This window comes from Stomoxys calcitrans, chromosome 2 (genome assembly GCF_963082655.1).
Source record: "Stomoxys calcitrans chromosome 2, idStoCalc2.1, whole genome shotgun sequence".
NCBI classification, from domain to species: Eukaryota; Metazoa; Arthropoda; class Insecta; order Diptera; family Muscidae; genus Stomoxys; species Stomoxys calcitrans.
In genome coordinates this window covers 208774353-208794244 of record NC_081553.1, presented here as the reverse complement: position 1 = coordinate 208794244, position 19892 = coordinate 208774353, and the positions used below count along the sequence as shown (strand labels likewise).

Sequence of the window (19892 nt, the reverse complement as noted above, 5' to 3'; positions counted from 1 at the left end):
ATGTGTATGTAACTAGTTCGCTCCATTTTTGGTCGTTTGTGTGGGTAGGGTTCTTAACTATAATACACACACACACACAACCAACACTAATTGACACATAGTGCACTTCGCGAGAAAAATTTGTACTCAGCTGTTTACGGTACACTACCTGGTACACTACTCGAGCGTCCGTCTGTCGAAATCACAATAGAGGTCGAACTCGTACAGCTTTTAGTGTTTCCCAAACATGCCATTGCGGAACAAATTAGAGGGACTTACTTCTCACAATATCAATTGAGTGCTGCCCGTTTCAAATTTAAGCTCAATGCTAAGGGGACCTCCTGTTTTATGACGAGTCCGAACGGCGTGCTACTGAAAAGAGACACCTCTTGGTTGAGAAGTTGTACATGGCTGAAATACTCACAAATGTCGCCAGCATTTGGTGAGGGGATAACCACCGCTGAAAAATGTTTTAAGGTGTTCTCGCCTGCAGGATTTGAACCCAGGCGTTTGTCCGATTAGTCCGATTAGGCTGAAATTTTGCACACGGTATTCTGTTACGACTTTCAACAAATTTGTCAATTACAGTTCAAATCGGTCTATAACCTGATATAGCTCCCATTTGACTTCTCCCGATTTGACTTCTGCATCCCCTGGAAGCCGCAACTTTTGTCCGATTTGGCTGATTTTTGCAATTTTATGACTCCTAACAACTGTGCCAAATACGAACCAAATCGGTCTATAACCTGATATAGCTCCCATATAAGCTGATCTCCCGATTTGACTTCTTGAGCCGTTACAAGCCGCAATTTTCGTCCGATTTGGCTGAAATTTTGAATGTAGTGTTTTGTTATGACTTTCAATAACTATGCCAAGTACGGCCAAAATTAGCCTTTAATCTGATATAGCTTCCATATAAACCGGTCTCTTGGTCATCCATGTTCGGTTCCTAGAAGCTTAAATTTTTTCTGGTTTTGCAGAAGTTGGGTATGTAGAATAAAATTATGCCTTTAACTTAATTTATTTTGTATAAAATTTTAGCAGAATCTGTCATGATGGACAGAATGCCTGAGACGTCAGTTTTAGCCGGCGACAGCAAAGCAGTAGACTTTTTATACCCACCATATTCCCCCATATCCCCTATATTCATTTAGTCATTCCGTTTGCAACACATTGAAATATCAATTTCCAACCCTACAAAGTATATATATTTCGGATCGTCGTAAAATTCTAAAACGATTTAACGATGTCTATGTGTCTGTCCGTCTGTCTGTCTATCGGTCTGTCCGTGCGTCTGTTGTAATCACTCTACAGCCTTCAAAAATTGGGATATTGAGCTGAAATTTGGCACAGATACGTCTTTTTAATGCACGCTGGTTAAGTTCTTGAACAGGCCAAATCGGACCATATTTGGATATGGCTGCTATACGGACCGATTTTCCGATAAAGGGTCTAATGCCCATAAAAACTTAATTTTTCATACGATTTTGCTGAAATTTTAAACAGTGAGTATTTTTAGGAGGCCACCGTAGCGTAGAGGTTCGCATGTCCATCTATGACGCTGAACGACTGGGTTCGAATCCTGGCGAAACCATCAGAAAAAAATTTTCAACGGTGGTTTTCCCCTCCTAATGCTGGCAACATTTGTGAGGTACTATGCCAAGTAAAACTTCTCTCCAAAGAGGTGTCGGACTCGGCTATAAAAAAGAGGCCCCTTACCATTGAGCTTAGACTTGAATCGGACTGCACGCGTTGATATGTGAGAAGTTCGCCCCTGTTCCTTGGTGGCATGTTCATGGGCAAAATTTGCATTTGAGTATTTTTAGGCCTCCCGACATCTGACCTAAATATGGTTCAGATTGGACTATATCTAGATATAGCTGCCACATAGACCGATCTGCCGATAAAGGCTTATTTTTTATCCGATTTCGCTGAAATTTAAAACAGTGAGTAGTTTTAGGCCTACCTACCAACATCTGACCCAAATATTGTTTGATCGGACTTTATTTAGAAATAGCAGCCATATAGACCGATCTTCCGATAAAGGGTCTGAAGCCCATAAAAGCCCTATTTATTACCCGATTTCGCTGAAATTTGAAACAGGTCTCCTGACATCCGCCTTAAATATGGTTTGGATCGGACTATGTTTAGATATAGCCGCCAAATAGACCTATCTCCCGATAAAGGGTCTGAAGACCATAAAAGCTTAATTTTTTTATCCAATTTCACTGAAATTTGAAACAGTGAGTAGTTTAGGCCACCCGCCATCCGACCCAAATATGGTAAAAAAAGGACTGTATTTAGATATAGTTGTCATATAATCCGATATGCCGTTTAAGAATCTGAAGCTCATAAAAGCTTTATTTATTACCCGATTTTGTTGAAATTTGAAATACAAAATTCATCAGTGGCTTATATTTATTGACCACTCAATGTCCGTGCCAAATTTGGGTGCACAAGTTATCCAATTTTCATCGGATTGTGACGAAAGGAGGTTTACATATATACCCGAGGTGGTGGGTATTCAAAGTTCTTAATGCCTTTTTACTTGTTTATTCTATTTGTGATTAGATATTTAATGTTAATGCTATGTGAAATCTAAGAACACTAAACGAATCAACCTCCATTGACTGCAAAGTAGTTTTCTGAGCACTATCTTCTCTCTCTCTCTGTAAACATTGGGGGAGTCCGGGAGAAAAAGAAAACTCTTTTTTGACAGTAATTAATTTTTTGCTTGCAAGGTCGGGTTATTGTACTTTATTTTACACTTAAATGATACACTGACATTGTTTAATCGAATCTGAAAGCAATTCTGAGTCGATGGGTCCATCTATTCTCCTTTTGCGTGTTACAAGCGAATGCCCTTAGTTATAATACCCAGTACCACAGTAGAGGCGTAGGGTATAAAAACCAATACGAACATGATGCACTTAATGCGTTCATCAATTCATCGAGTACAGCTGATTTTATAAAGTAGCTGATATCGATGAATTGGTAAATAAATCGAGTGGGAACATGTGACTGGCTTTGGCTGTTAAAAAACTTGGTAATTATTGAGAATAATAAAGTTCATCTCCTCAGTTAACCATAGACTTATTCATCTCATAAAACTTTGAACTTTAAACCTCTCCAAAATAGACTTCACATTGATTTATTTTACCCCATTCATTTTCCTCAGCACTCAGGGACAAATTGTTTATTCCATCAACGTTTTCAGCGAAAAAGGTTCAAATTATAATTATTCCTCTTCTCTAGGCTGTAAAAAACAAAATCCGCGAATCCCTTTTTCAACCCTTGTACAACAATTTCCGTTTTTCTGACATTCTCTGCCATTCAGACCTTTTGAAAAAAAAATGACAAAGAAGACTAAAACGAAAAAAAATCAGCCAAAAAAAAATCTAAAACTTTCAAATGTATTTTGTGTATTTTTTGTCTGGCTTTGTGATGAATACGCGTCATCAAAAAAAAAAAACGTAAATGAAAAATATAAACGATTTTGGGGGTAAAAATACCAAAAAAAAATTGAAATAAGCAACAAAAGATTGTTTTAGAGCAAATAACTGAAAATACAGACGAAATCACCCTCAGAACCAGACAAGAAAATAACAGCAACACCAACAACACTTACAACGTCATTATGTTGAACGCCGTCACCAAATATCATCAACGTTTAGAGGGCTGACTATCATCAGTTATCACCATGCCCCTTCTGCTCTCCTCCAAATGTCTGCTGATGCTGCTGCTATTGAAAAAATATCCAAAAGAGTATGAACAGAAAGAAAAAAAAACGAAGTAAATCAAAAAATTCTTGAATTTTTGCATGGAAACCTGCACTTAATTCTCCCACTCACTTTGCATGCTCTCACACTCTCTTTCACTCTCCTGCAGTAAAGTCGTTGTCTGGTTTTTTTTTTTCTTGCATAAATTCTCTCCATTTAGATTTTGTTTTGTTTAACGCACAGAAGAAAAAAAAAACAAACAAAAAAACAGAGAGAGAGTGAGCAAGGGCTTCAAAAGCAGGAATTATAGAAAAAAACTAGATTTCAGTAAATATTTCCTTTTATTCTAGTCATACTTCCTCTTGTTTTTTGATGTATGTGTTAGTGAGGCATTGGGTGTGTGGTTATGGTGGCAGCTATACATGCACACCTCATACTCTTTGCCGGCCCCTGATGATAGGCAACACTTGCAAGCACTTCGTTGTTTCCAAGGTGGTTAGAGAGAGGTTTATGGAGTTGGTCTTTTACTCTTCTTGTTTCTATGTGTTGGTGGACAAATTGACAACACTTGCATTGAACTTAGAAAATATTTTGCTTTTTTTTTTTTAGAAATGAATGCAGACTACAAAAACATTTTTTTTCTTTATTTTCTTGTTTTTCTGGCTCTCATATCTCGTTTTTATAGCAATTTTTAGTGGTTTTTTCGTGGCTTTACCACCAGATAAAGGTTAAAAACTGCGTTTAAATGTCGGTTTGTGTGGGAAAGGAAATCGCATAATAAATAAAATATTTAATTAGGGTCATATGGTCTGTCTTTATTTGTTTATTTTCTTATACTGGATAGAAAAAAATGTTAAGCAATAATAATTGAAAGATTATTATGTGGCTACTGTGTAGAGTTTGCAACAAAATAATTGAATTGAAAAACATTCACTTTGCATGGGAAATATCCCAAAAATCCAATACTCAAAATACTAGTTTTATAGAACATTTTCTTTAAATTTGGACTTAATTTGAAAATCCAAAAAAAATCACTCCTTAGTTGGAGAGTTCATTGATTTTTCCTTTTCGTTTGCCATACATGGAATTATTTTTTTCCACCACTACTGTCTTGACTGTCGTAAAATTCAAGGACGATTTCAAGATATACATCCGATTGTTAGTTCTCATTTAGTCGTCAAACTTAGGGGAGTCCGTTATATACATATTGGGTTTTATATTCATACAGAGTGTTATAACGTAGTCCGCTTGTTTGTAACAGTTTGTAACACCTAGAAGGAAGAGATCATTTGATAAATAAACGCTTGGACTCCGAATGGGTTCAAGTTTTACCCGGTCGTCTTCAAATTCAGCACAGTCATTTGGTTTGGCCTGGAGACAAAGCTAATTGAAACTGGAAAAAATGGTTTAGATTTGCCTAAAGCTCTCTTTTATACACATGTAAGTCCGATTATGACCAATATCGCCATAATATGGTCAGTGTAGGTTAGGTTGAAAATAGGCTGCAGATATTAATCCGCCCTACCTATGGACAGCCATACTAAATACTAAAAGACATGAAGCAACTTAGGGACGCGATATGGAAAACAATTGGGGATTTCATAAATAGCATAGAATTCCTGACTTAGATTTGCTTTTTTGAGTTGGTCAAGTGTTACCCGGTCGTCACAAAATTTGGCACAAAAGAATCTCTGAAGACTCTTGACATTGCTGTTGAATTTCATAGAAATTTGATCGGATTCAGTTATAGCTCCCATATATGAGGCATTCTCTGAAAAGAAAGCCACCTAAAACAAGTAAAAGGCGTTAAGTTCGGCCGGTCGAACTTTGGATACCCTTCACCTCGTATATATATGTAAACCACCTTTCGTCATGATCCGGTGAAAAATGAATAATTTATGCCGCCATAACAGCTATATCGAAATATGGTCCGATTTCCGGACCAAATTCTTCACGGACATTGAGTGTTTAAATAAGTACAAGTCATTATCCAATTTTTAGAGCTAAATATCGGTCTTTTTGGTGGCCATATATAACTATAGACCGATCTGAAACATATGGGAATCTAATATCGAAAAGTCAAACATAAGTCACTATCTCAAATTTCAGCGAAATCGGATTATAAATGCGTGTTTTATGGAGCCAAGCCTTTAAATCGAAAGATCGGTCTATATGGCAGCTGTATCCAAATCTGGACCGATCTGGGCTAAATTGAAGAAAAATGTCGAGGAGCATAACACAACTAACTGTCCCAAATTTCGGTGAAATCGGACAATAAATGCCCCTTTTATGGGCCCAAGACCTTAAATCGAGAGATCGGTCTACATGGCAGTTGTATTCAAATCTGGACCGAATTGAAGAGCCTAAAAGAACTCACTGTCCCAAATTTCAGCAAAATCGGATAATAAATATGGCTTTCATGGGCCTAAGACCCGAAATCGGCGGATCGGTCTATATGGCAGCTATATCCAAATCTGAACTTATATGGGTCAAATTGAGGAAAAATGTCGAAGGGTCTAACAAAACTCACTGTCCCAAATTTCAGCAAACTCGGATAATAATAGTGGCTTTTATGGGCCTAAGACCTTAAATCGGCGGGTCGGTTTATATGGGGGCTATATCGAGATATAGCCCATCTTCGAACTTAATCTGCTTATGAACAAAAAAAGAATCTGTGCAAAGATTCGGCTCAATATTTCTATTTTTAAAGGCTTTAGCGTGATTTCATCAGACGGACGGACAGACGGACGAACATGGCTAGATCGTCTTCGATTTTTACAATGATCAAAAATATGTATACTTTATAGGGTCGGAAATGGATATTTCGATGTGTTGCAAACGGAACGAGATATTCCCATCCTTCGGTGGAGAGTATATAAACGCTAGATATTGAAATTTTGTTTGCAGGTTATAGTAGCCCAAAAACACAAATAAAAATTGGGGCTTGTAACGACTCAAGAAGTCAATTCGGGAGATCGATATAAGCCGTACTTGGCACAGCTATTGAAAGTCATAACACAACATTGCGTGCTCAATTTTAGCCAAATCGGACAAAAATTGCAGCTTGTAAGAGCTCAAGAGGACAAGCAGACCAATCAGTTCAATCTTTGACAATAGAGAATGGTGGACCGCCCAAAAATACATGATATTTTTATCAGGAGTCCACCGTAGCGCAGTTTTTCAGCGGTGGTTATTTTGCAGTTGCGTATTATTTTGCCATACCGTTTGCAACACACTGAAATAGCCATTTTCGATCATACAATGTATACGAGGGTTGCCTTTTATATTTCGGGATTGGACAACCCTTGTATTGCAATCTGCCAACTGACAGCTCTTGCGAAAAGCTTGATATTTTTGAGGTTATACATACTCAGAACGTTTTGATATACGAGCGCTATTTGTGTTGTTTACAGTAACTTAAACGATTCATCTCGCCCAAAAAATGGAATTAAATCGTGAACATTTTCGTGCGATTATTTTTTTCAACTTTCGACGTGGATTAACTCAACAACAGTGCATCTATGAACCTAAATACATTTTTAGCGATGAAGCTCCATCAAGGACTAGTGTTTATCGATGGTATGGTGAATTCAACCGAGATCGTAGTTCACTCCATGACGAATTTCGTGAAGTTTGTCCAAAATCCATGACCTATAGCGAGATTGAGACAACCTTAGCGGGACCAGCATACATTCAATATTGCATGAACATTTGACCTTCAAAAATTTGTTCGCGTGGGATCCCACAAAAATTGTCAATCAATCAAATAAGGCTCGTGTCGATTGGTCGAAAGAAATGCTCCAAAAATACGAAACAACTGCATTTTTTAGCACTCAAAAACATCGATTTGATGAGTCATCCGCCGTATAATCCTGACTTGGCACCGAATGATTTCTTTTTATTCCCGTACGTAGAAAATAAAATGAGAGGTCCACGTTTTTTAACACCTAAAGAAGCGTTTGATGCGTTCAGAATGCATGTTTTGGAGATATCTTAGCCAAAATTGCAAATGCAAAGTTTGCCCATGAACATTCTACTAAGGAACAGGGGCAAACTTCTCACATATCAATGAGTGCTGTCCGATTCAAATTTAAGCTCAATGATAAGAGGCTTCCTTTTTATAGCCGATTCCGAACGGCATGCCGCAGTGCGACACCTCTTTGGAGAGATTTTCGATGATTAATGTTTGTTTTGTGTTCTCTTACGCAGTAATATAAAAGGCAACCCTCGTACACTGAACCTCAAGTGTACAGTAGTGACGCAGACTACAAGTGCTAACCATACGTGTAATACAAATGTGCACTTTGTTTACGAATTTCATGCTGCGACCTAATATTCTGAACTAGATCCTTAAAAAGTACCTCAAGGACGAAATGTCGGCACTCTAAAACGTTAACCGATCACCATAATATTTCGTATTTTTTTGTTGGACTTCTCGTAATCGTATTTTACTTATTGAGTTGTGTAAAGCCCTGCGACATCCTTCTTCAATTTGACCCAGATCGGTCCAGATATGGATATAGCTGCCATATAGACCAATTTCTCGATTTAAGGTTTTGAGCCCATAAAAGCCACATTTATTATCCGATTTTGCTGAAATTTGGGACAGTGAGTTGTGTTAGGCCCTTCGATATCTTTCTTCAATTAGACCCAGATCGGTTCAGATTTGGATATAGCTACCATATAGACCGATCTCTCGATTTACGGTTTTGGGTCCATAAAAGGCTTATTTATTGTCCGACTTTGACAAAATTTGGGGCATTGAGTTGTGTTAGGCCCTTCGACATACTTCTGCCATTTGGCCTAGATCGGTCAAGATTTCCATATAGCTGCCATATAGACCGATCTCTCGATTTAGAGTCTTAGGTCCATAAAAGGCGCAATTATTGCCCGAAGTCACCGAAATTTGGGACAGTGAGTTGTGTTAGGCCCTTCGACATTCTTCTTCAATATGGTCGAGATCGGTCCAGATTTGGATATAGCTGCCATATAGACCGATCCGCCGATTTAGGGTCTTAGGCCCATAAAAGCCACATTTATTATCCGATTTTGTTAAAATTTGAGACAGTGAGTTGTGTAAGACCTTCGGCATCTTTCTTCAATTAGACCCAGATCGGTCCACATTTGGATATAGCTGCCATATAGACCGATCACTCGATTTTAGGTTATGAGCCCATATCTTGATTTAAAGTCTTAGCCCCATAAAAGGAACATTTATAATCCGATTTCACTGAAATTTGACACAGTGACTTATGTTAGGCTGTTCGACATCCGTGTCGTATATAGTTCATATCGGACTAAAGAGGCCAATATTTTGTTGTACACGATTGAACAATGACTTGTACTTATTTGTTTTCGGTCCAAATCGGAACATATTTCGATATAGCTGCAATGGGGCATAAGGTATGCATTTTTCACCGGATTTTGACGAAAGGTGGTTTACATATATACTCGAGATTGTAGGTGTCCAAAGTTCGGCTCGGCCGAACTAAACGTCTGTTTGCTTGTTTATTTAACATATTAGCGAACAGTATTTATACCCTACACCACTACTTTGGTACAGGGTATTATAACTTAGCGAATTAGTTTGCAACACCCAAAAGGAAGGGATATAGACCCATTGATAAGTACACCGATAGATTCAGAATCACTTTCTGATTCGATTTAGCTATGTCCGTCTGCCTTTACTGTCTATCTGTCTGTCTGTCTGTCCGTCTGTCCATATTAATTTGTATACATACTACAGGTCGCAATTTTCATCCGATTATCTTCAAATTTGGTATGGGCGTATTTTTCAGCCTAGAGACGAAGCCTATTGAAATTGGAAAAAATCGGCTCAGATTTGGATATAGCTCCCATATATATGTTCGTCCGATTTGCACTTATACTGCAATAAAATGGTCATTGGTTAATCGATTTTCTCGAAATTTGGCAGGAACGATTTTCTTACGACTCCCAACATTACAGGTGAATTTCATTAAAATCGGTTCAGATTTGGATATAGCTCCCATATATATGTTCGTCCGATTTCCAGTAATACTGCAATAAAATGGTCATTTGTTAACCGATTTTCTCGAAATATGGTTTGGGTGTGTTTTTCAGTCTAGAGACGAAGCCTATTGAAATTGGAAAAAATCGGCTCAGATTTGGATATAGCTCCCATATATATGTTCGCCCGATTTGCAGTAATACGGAATAAAATGGTCATTTGTTAATCGATTTTCTCGAAACTTGGCAGGAATGATTTTCTTACGACTCCCAACTTTACAGGTGAATTTCAATTAAATCGGTTCAGATTTGGATATAGCTCCCATATATATGTTTGTCCGATTTGCAGTTATACTGCAATAAAATGGTCATTTGTTATCCGATTCTCTCGAAATTTTGCAGCAAGGATTTTCTAATGACTATCGACATTATTGGTTAATTTCATGGAAATCGCTTAAGTATTAGTTATAGCTCCCATATATATGTTCGTCAGATTTTGGTGTAATTTGCAATAATATTGTCATTTGTCAACCGTAGTTATTACAGTTTGAACATATTTTTACTCGCCGAGGTCCATCAAAAATGGTTCAGAACTGGATATAACTCCCACATTGTACTTATAGGGTAGGTGTAGGGTATTATACAGTCGGCACCGCCCGACTTTTGCCCTTCCTTACTGGTTTTTTGCATTGCTGTATAGCCAATATTTGGCATAACTAACGCTTGCAACTCCACGAAATGTTGGTTCTATGCTATATAAACCTTATAATGGTATGGGCTTATCATATAAATGAAAAAATAAAAAACTCACATTAAACAAATGATATATGAAGACTCACATTAAACAAATGATATAAAGGTGTGTGCAACCGAATTGCAAAAAAAAAAGTGATTCAAACAACAAAAACTGTTTTAAAACTTTTCTTCAACAAAAAAAAAATAAGTGAATCCAACAACAAAAATCCCAAAAAATTATAAAAAAAATCAGATTTTAATAAAAAAAACAATTTTTAAATCATTTAGTGTTCCTCACTCAAAAGAAGTAATCAAAACAACACCTAAAAAACTGATCACTAAAATTATAAGAAATCAAATAGAAATGTGCCCAAAACTGTTCCGGGAATAAAACTATGAGAAGCCGCTTAGCCGCTTTCAATACAAACAACTACGAATTTAAAAACCCCAAAACAAATACTGAAAAATAATCAAAAACCCAAATTTACTCACAATGGAGGGTCGTCTCATTGAATATCGACCAATAGGTGGCGGTCTTGATTATCATCACAATTCACCATTGATTGGTGAGATACCACCGGGTGGTGAGTATACACAAGCTGTACACCGTTCCATAGACCAATTGAGGAATACCCTAAACGAACGCGTAACTCTGGGTCCACTAAGCGTTTTCTCCAATACCGGTGATTTGAGAACATCCGTTCTGAATTATACCAATCAGCCGCCATCGCATCAACAACACCAACAACAACAGCAGCAGCAACAACAACACCAGCCTCACTATCAGGTCCAAGGTGCAGTGTCAACAACCACCTCTGCCAATGGTGCAGTAGCGGATGCAGCGGCAGTTCTACTTCATAACAAATCTGCAGTATGCTTAGACTCTAAATTGGCTGATTCCACCACCGGAGTGGTCAGTTCGACAGTGTCTTCGGGTCGAGGCAGAAAATCACGAATATATCCACCAAATCCCAATCATCACATTGTTGTCACCAGCAATAGTGTGGATAATGGTGGGACACGGCATCACAATCGCCAGCAACAACAGCAGCAGCAACAACAGCAAAGTGATGGCATATCATCATCCACCTCATCGCCGCATCATCAAATGCAATTGCAGGATATCAAGGACACAAAGGTATTTAACAAATTATGTGCGTTTAGGGTAAATAGCAAATGAAACCCCTCCAAAAGGGTGGGGGAAGGGTTTCAGCTAATCAAATGTAGCATACGAAAATTTCTTCTCATTGTCCAACATGTTGCCAAGATGATCTGAAAATGTACTCCCCAGAAGATTTCAAAAATTTACCTTTCCTCTTTTAATACTCCATCACGTTCTCTTGCTCTCTTTTAGATCTTCACATCCAAAGCCGATCTGCAGCTACACACTCAAATGCATATGCGTGAGTCGAAGCCCTACAAATGTACTCAGTGCTCCAAAGCTTTTGCCAACTCTTCGTATCTCTCGCAACATACGCGAATACATCTGGGCATCAAACCGTATCGCTGTGAGATATGCCAACGCAAATTCACCCAACTGTCACATCTGCAGCAACACATACGCACCCATACGGGTGACAAGCCCTACAAGTGTCGACATCCCGGCTGCCAGAAGGCCTTCTCGCAGCTGTCCAACCTACAATCACACTCGCGTTGCCACCAAACCGATAAACCTTTCAAATGTAATTCGTGCTACAAATGTTTCTCCGATGAGCCCTCGCTATTGGATCACATACCCAAGCACAAGGAGTCGAAACATCTGAAGACACACATCTGTCAGTATTGTGGCAAATCATATACCCAGGAGACATATCTGAATAAGCATATGCAAAAGCATGCAGAGCGCACCGACAAAAGGCCGCCTATTTTGGTGACAAATGCGGGCAATAATCCCACTGGTGGTGGCACCGGCGCAGGAGGAGGTGGAGGAGCGGCAGCCGCCGCTGTAGTTGCCGCAGCAGCAGCAAGCACAGGTAATAGTAATCCTGCAGTAGGTACAAATGCTTCTTCTTCCACTAATCATGGTTCGGCCACAACAGGTGTAGGAGCAACGGCTGTTGGCGGAGGAGCAGGAGGTGCTGGACAAACAACAGGCGTTGTTGCTGGCCTACACAATCAACACAACCGCAATAATTTGCCCTTGCCACCGGTTACAATAGCGCCCACCGATAATTCGTATTGGCCCAAAGTCAGTCCTGACTCGGCGGCCAATATGAATGATGTCATGCATCAACAGCAGCAGCAGCAGCAGTCGCAGCAACATCACAACCAACACCCACATCAGCAACAGCAACAACAACAGCATCACAATGGACAACAACCTACACCGCAACAGCAGCACCATACGCAACAACAGCCAAATCCGCAACAGCAACAACAACCTCCCACACAGCAACAAGGCCACATGGACTATGGCAACCATCAGCAGGGCGGCAATGCTGGCCAATCCAATAATCCCCACAATGATCTGCAAAATCATCATCGCATGAATGACAATGGACGAGAGGATATCGGTAAGTTTTGCTTTTTCAAGAGTTTGAGGGAAATATTTTTAACGGGTTCCTAAACCTTGAAGGGTTCTTGATGCCAGGAAATATTTTCTGAAATGGGGGTGGTTCTTACGTGTAGTACCAGCGAGGGTTCTTAGAACCATACATGTCAAAAAGCATTGGGAAGGTTCATAGACCCAGGGAAGATTTTTGGTTCAGAGAGGAATTAATAATAAGGGATTGCATTAAGTACCACGAGAGGTGACAGGATCAAAAGGGGAATTTTCAGTAATGGATGCTAGAAACGGGAATGGTTCTTATAACCAGGAATGGTTCTTAGAACCAGCGATGGTTCTTAGAGCCAGCGATGGTTTGTAGAACCAAAGATGGTTTGTAGAACCCGAGATAGTTTTATAAGCCAGAGATGGTTTTTAGAACCAGAGATGATTCTTAAAACCAGCGATGGTTCTTAGAACCAGGGATGGTTCTTAGAGCCAGCAATGGTTCTTAGAACCATGGATGGTTCTTAGTACCAGGGATGGTTCTTAGTACCAGGGATGGTTCTTAGAACCAGGGATGAATCTTAGAACCAGGGATGAATCTTAGAACCAGGGACGGTTCTTAGAACTAGGGATGCTTTTTAGAACCAGGGATGCTTCTTAGAACCAGGGATGGTTCTTAGAACCAGGGATGGTTCTTAGAACCAGGGATGGTTCTTAGAACCAGGGATGGTTCTTAGAACCAGCGATGGTTCTGGTTCTTAGAACCAGGGATGGTTCTTAGAACCAGGGATGGTTCTTAGAACCAGGGATGGTTCTTAGAGCCAGGGATGGTTCTTAAAACCAGGGATGGTTCTTAGAACCAGGGATGGTTCTTAGAACCAGGGATGGTTCTTAGAACCAGGGATGGTTCTTAGAACCAGGGATGGTTCTTAGAACCAGGGATGGTTCTTAGAACCAGGGATGGTTCTTAGAACCAGGGATGGTTCTTATAACCAGGGATGGTTCTTAGAACCAGGGATGGTTCTTAGAACCAGGGATGGTTCTTAGAACCAGGGATGGTTCTTAGAACCAGGGATGGTTCTTAGAACCAGGGATGGTTCTTAGAACCAGGGATGCTTATTAGAACCAGGGATGGTTCTTAGAACCAGGGACGGTTCTTAGAACCAAGGATGGTTTTTGAACCAAGGATGATTCTTAGAACCAGGGATGGTTTTTGAACCGTGGATGGTTCTTAGTACCAGGGATGGTTCTTAGAACCAGGGATGGTTCTTAGAACCAGGGATGGTTCTTAGAGCCAGGGATGGTTCTTAGAACCAGGGATGGTTCTTAGAACCAGGGATGGTTCTTAGAACCAGGGATGGTTCTTAGAACCAGGGATGGTTCTTAGAACCAGGGATGGTTCTTAGAACCAGGGATGGTTCTTAGAACCAGGGATGGTTCTTAGAACCAGGGATGGTTCTTAGAACCAGGGATGGTTCTTAGAACCAGGGATGGTTCTTAGAACCAGGGATGGTTCTTAGAACCAGGGATGGTTCTTAGAACCAGGGATGGTTCTTAGAACCAGGGATGGTTCTTATAACCAGGGATGGTTCTTAGAACCAGGGATGGTTCTTAGAACCAGGGATGGTTCTTAGAACCAGGGACGGTTCTTAGAACCAGGGATGGTTCTTAGAACCAGGGATGGTTCTTAGAACCAGGGATGGTTCTTAGAACCAGGGATGGTTCCTAGAACCAGGGATGGTTCTTAGAACCAGGGATGGTTCTTAGAACCAGGGATGGTTCTTAGAACCAGGAATGGTTCTTAGAATCAGGGATGGTTCTTAGAACCAGGGATGGTTCTTAGAACCAGGGATGGTTCTTAGAACCAGGGATGGTTTTTAGAACCAGGGATGGTTCTTACAACCAGGGATGGTTCTTAGAACCAGGGATGGTTCTTAGAACTATCCAAGGGATGGTTCTAAGAACCAGGGATTGTTCTTTGAACCAGGATTTGTTCTCTGAACAAGGAGCGTTTTTAAGAAATTTAACCAGGGCTTTTTCTTGGAGCCAAGGTTGGTTCTTTGAACCAGGGTTGGTTCTCTGAACAAGGGTTGGTTCTTTGTACCAGAATTGGTTCTTTGAACCATGGTTTGTTCTATGAACAACGGTTGGTTCTTTTAATCGGGGTTGGTTTTTGAACCAGGGTTGGTGCATTTAACTAAGGTTGGGTCTTTGAACTTGGGTTGGTGCATCGGGGTTGGTTTTTTTGAACCAGTGCTAGTTCTTTGATCCAGGGTTGGTTCTTTGATCCAGGGTTGGTTATTAGAACCAGGGTTGGGTCTTGGAACCAGGGTTGGTTCTTGGAACCAGTGTTGGTTCTTTGAACCGGGGTTGGTTCTTTGAACCAGGGTTTGTTCTTTGAAGCAAGGTTGGTTCTTTGAATCAGGGTTGGTTTTTTTGAATCAGTGCTGGTTCTTTGATCCAGGGTTGGTTCTTTGATCCAGGGATGGTTCTTAGATCCATGGATGGTTTATAGAACCAGGGTTGGTGTTCTAAACCAAGGTTGGTTCTTGGAATCTGGGTTGGTTCTTGGAATCAGGGTTGGTTCTTGAAACCAGGGTTCGTTCTTGGAACCGGGTTTGGTTCTTGGAACCAGTGTTGGTTCTTGGAACCAGGGTTGGTTCTTGGAACCAGAGTTGGTTCTTCGAACCAGGGTTGGTTCTTGGAACCAGCGTTGGTTCTTGAAACCAGGGTTGTTTCTTTGAACTAGGGATGGTTCTTAGAACCATCCCTAGGGTTTATAGATATAGGGATGGTACATAGAACCAGGGATGGTTTATAAATATAGAGATGGTTCATAGAACCAGGGATGATTTATATAACCAGAAATGGTTAATAGACCAAGGAAGAGTTTATGGAACCAGGGATGGTTTATATATCCAGGGATGTTTCATAGAACCAGGAATGGTTCCTAGATCCAGGGATGGTTCATAGAATCAGAGATGGTTCATAGAACCAAGAAAAGTTCATAGAACCAGTGATGATTCATAGAACCACGTATGGTTTATAGAACCAGAGATGGTTCATGGAACTAATAATGGTTTATAGAACTTGGGCGATCACGGAATTCGTGAGTTGGTATGTGGCTAACACGAAGACTGTCCGTAAAGGCAATAACAACTAGGACGGTAAGTTCACGAACAGTCGTGGAGTGTAAGAAGGGGATTAACGCATTCGTTGGGGATGGCACAATCCGCATCGTTTGAGTGCCGGGCCATAGCGAAGTAAGACGTCAATAAACTTGGTTAATCTGAAGCCTTTCGGCTAGTTAAGCGTTGGATGTCGAAAATGCTATGGTTAGATCCGTTTATAAGAAGACGAGGCTACTACTGAAAGGAATTAAGCAGGAGGTCAGTAAAGCTTTCGGCATCATAACAGGACACATAGGACTACGATCTCACTTATGCAAAATCGGTGCGGCAAGTGATAGCATGTGTAGGGCATGTGGGGAAGATGAAGGGACGTTGGACCATTGCCGGTTTTTTGATATTTTTGAGGTACCATGCATTATAAAAACTTCTCCTGGTAAAGGTGGCGCACTGCGGCAAGCCTTTCGGTTTCGACTATGAAAAGGAGAACCCCTATCTTTGACATTACACTGCAATCGGACATCACTCAGCGATATGTTAGAAGTTTGTTCATGTTTCGCAATGGTTATTATTTTTTTTAAAACCAGGTGTGGTTCTTGAAACCAGCTATAGTTAATTTTTTTACCATTCTGGGACTTTTCTAGGAATATCTAAAAAATTTTTTAATTTCAACTTCCCAACTTTTTTTTTTCTCCCATTTTCAGTTTCCACACCATCCACCGTTGGACCCTATGACGCTTCGAGCATTACCAAAACCACCACAAATTCAGCATTTACACCCATCAACTCAATGCCTCCGCACTTGAATACCCTATCGCATCATGCCATGGCCCAGCGTCCGTATTTGTACGATGCCATCAGTTTTCAAAATAAAAATGTCAATCAAAACAATGCCTCAAATGCATTCCCCAATCAATTGATATCGCTGCATCAGATACGCAACTATGCCCATCAACCGGCTGGCCTAACGATGGCCGGCGAACATCTGTTGGGTGTGAGTGTGGGACCGGGCAAAGATAAGGGATAGCTATATTTTTAAAATGTGTAAGTTATTAACGCTACAATTATTTATAGAATAATATTTAAATTATTATTATAGAGAGCTTTCTTTTTTTTCTCAATATGTAGAGTATTATAGATTTTGTTTAATTTAATTTTATCTCTTTTTAATTACTATGCCAATTTTATTGTTTTTGTTCATTAAGGCCGAGTATTAAACAACTAAGGACAGTTGATGAGATAAAGTTGCAGCAAATGTTTTGAAAGAGCTTTTCTAAAGTTAACAAGTAAAAAGGCATAAAGTTCGGCCGGGCCTAACTTTGGATACCCACTACCTCGGGTATATATGTAAACCCCCTTTCGTCACAATCCAATGAAAATTGGATAATTTATGCACCCAAATTCGGCACGGGCATTGAGTGGTCTTATAAATACAAGTCATTGTTGAATTTTGTATTTTAAATTTCAAAATATCGGGTAATAAATAAAGCTTTTATGAGCTTCAAACCCTTAACCGGTCTATATGAGAGCTATATCTGAATAAAGTCCCTTTTTTACCATATTTGGGTCGGATGGCGGGTGGCCAAAAACTACTCACTGTTTCAAAATTCAGTGAAATTGGTTAAAAAATAATGCTTTTATGGGCTTCAGACCCTTCATCGGGAGATCGATCTATATGGCAGCTATATCTAAATATATTCCGATCTGAACTATACTAAGGTCAGATGTCGGGAGACCTAAAACTACCCTCTGTTTCAAATTTCTGCGAAATCGGGTAATAAATAGGGCTTTTATGGGCTTCAGACTCTTTATCGGGAGATCGGTCTATATGGCAGCTATATCCAAATATAGTCCGTTCTGAACTATACTAGGGCCAGATATCGGGAGACCTAAAACTACCCACTGTTTCAAATTTCAGCGAAATCGGGTAATAAATAGGGCTTTTATGGGCTTCAGACCCTTTATCGGGAGATCGATCTATATAGCAGCTATATCTAAATATAGTCCGATCTAAACCATATTTGGGGCGGATGTCGGGAGACCTAAAACTACCCTCTGTTTCAAATTTCAGCGAAATCGGGTAAAAATTAAAGCTTTTATGGGCTTCAGACCCTTTATTGGCAGATCGGTCTACATGGCAACTATATCTATATAAAGTCCGATCTGAACCATACTTGGGTCCAATATTGGGGGGCTCAAAATAATTCACTGTTTCAAATTTCAGCGATATCGAATAAAAATTAGTTATCGAATTATGGGTTTCAGACCCTTTACCGGCAGATCGGTCTACACGGCAGCTATATCTAAACATAGGCCAATCAGAACCATATTTGGGTCAGATGTGGTCAAAACTTTTCACTGTTTCAAATTTCAGCGAAATCGGTTAAAAATATAAAGCATTTATGGACATTAGACCCTTTATCGAAAAATCGGTCTATATAGCAGCTATATCCAAATATGATCCGATTTGGTCCGTTCAAGATCTTAACCAGCGTGCATCAAAAAGACGTATCTGTGCCAAATTTCAGCTCAATATCTCAACTTTTAAAGGCTATAGAGTGATAACAACAGACGGACGGACAGACAAACGGACATGGTTAAATCGTCTTAGAATTTTACGACGATTCAAAATATATATACTTTGTAGGGTCGGAAATTGATATTTAAATGTGTTGCAAATGGAATGACTTAATGAATATACCCCCTATGCCATGGTGGTGGGTATAAAATGCAAACCGTATGTGCTTCATTAGCTGAGCTCAGAATGAATTTTCATACGCCTCGATTCTTTTTCCAATTTCAGATACCGAAACAAGGCTGAGTGCAGTATGATAAGTCATTATATCACCATTTTGCATATAATTGTAAAGATGTCTTTCTCAATTTGATTTTGAAAACGATGTGTAAATCTTCTCTTTCTGTGTTTACTTTGCTGGGGGTTCTTCTTTTATTCTCTCAACATGACCTAGTCAACCTAGACACTGAGTAAGATAGACCTGGAATTTTTCAAGTTAAGGCCACTTAGAATCGTTACTTGGTGTCCCCTATCCTGGATATCCTGATAATGGATAGTAAACACATCAGTATTCTATTCTTGGTGTTTCAGCAAAAGGGATAGCAGACTTATTTCTCTTAAATCATTGGCCTAGGAAAAATGGAATTTCTTCCCTTTTTTTTACAAAACTCTGTCCATTGTGAATGGAATTGAGACAGGTATTGATCCTGAGCTATACGTATTTTTCAAAATCAGCTTCATATATGTTCGGAAATTTGAAACATCAGAATGTTTGCTCGTTTTCCATATATTTTTGTTCTATGTAACTACTATGAGTATGAGTGTGTGTGCTTGTAGTTGTGTGTGTGTTACCTACAACAACTCTATGCGTAATGTGTAACCAGTCAGATATGCTCCAAGTTCATAGCACATTTAGCTCCACCTACAATTTTTGGCTAGCCTTTTTTTCAGGTTTTTAAAACAAAAGTTCTTTTTGTGACTTTCATATGTGCAAGTTGGGCATTTCTTATTGAGAACAAAAATTAATTGGTTTTTGCCAAGGGCCTAGCTAAACAAAAAAAAAAAAAACAAAAAAGAGGAAACAAAAGCAAGCCTTAAAAACATATGCATCAAATCATCAAGGCAACACCCACATCCATCACGAGCAAGAGTTGAATGGCAACTAAAACTAAGAGCATTAATGAGTGTTAGCCTCATGCCATGATGAGTGATGGTCACTAATTAAGCTTAACATTGCAAAAGCTTTGCTTTGCTTTGCTCTTAAGTTAAATTAGTTCCAATAAAGTTTGGGCTTATTTAGTTAACCCCATTTGTGTGGAGCATGGCAAGGTATGTAT

General features: G+C 39.5%; 1 protein-coding gene across 2 annotated transcripts in view; it reads left to right on the top strand.

Moving 5' to 3' along the window:
- Window positions 1-17265, top strand: part of LOC106090087 (zinc finger protein rotund) — a 300530-nt gene extending 283265 nt beyond the window's left edge. The window contains exons 8-10 of one of the 2 annotated variants that reach the window (XM_059362458.1): window positions 11776-12394; window positions 12461-12934; window positions 16745-17265. In XM_059362458.1, the coding sequence (XP_059218441.1) occupies window positions 11776-12394; window positions 12461-12934; window positions 16745-17067 (1416 nt within the window). In that variant the 3' untranslated portion in view covers window positions 17068-17265. Of the gene's footprint in view, window positions 1-11775; window positions 12401-12460; window positions 12935-16744 lie in introns of both variants that reach the window. The other variant, XM_059362457.1, reaches the window with a different exon arrangement.
- Window positions 17266-19892: the final 2627 nt, after the last annotated feature.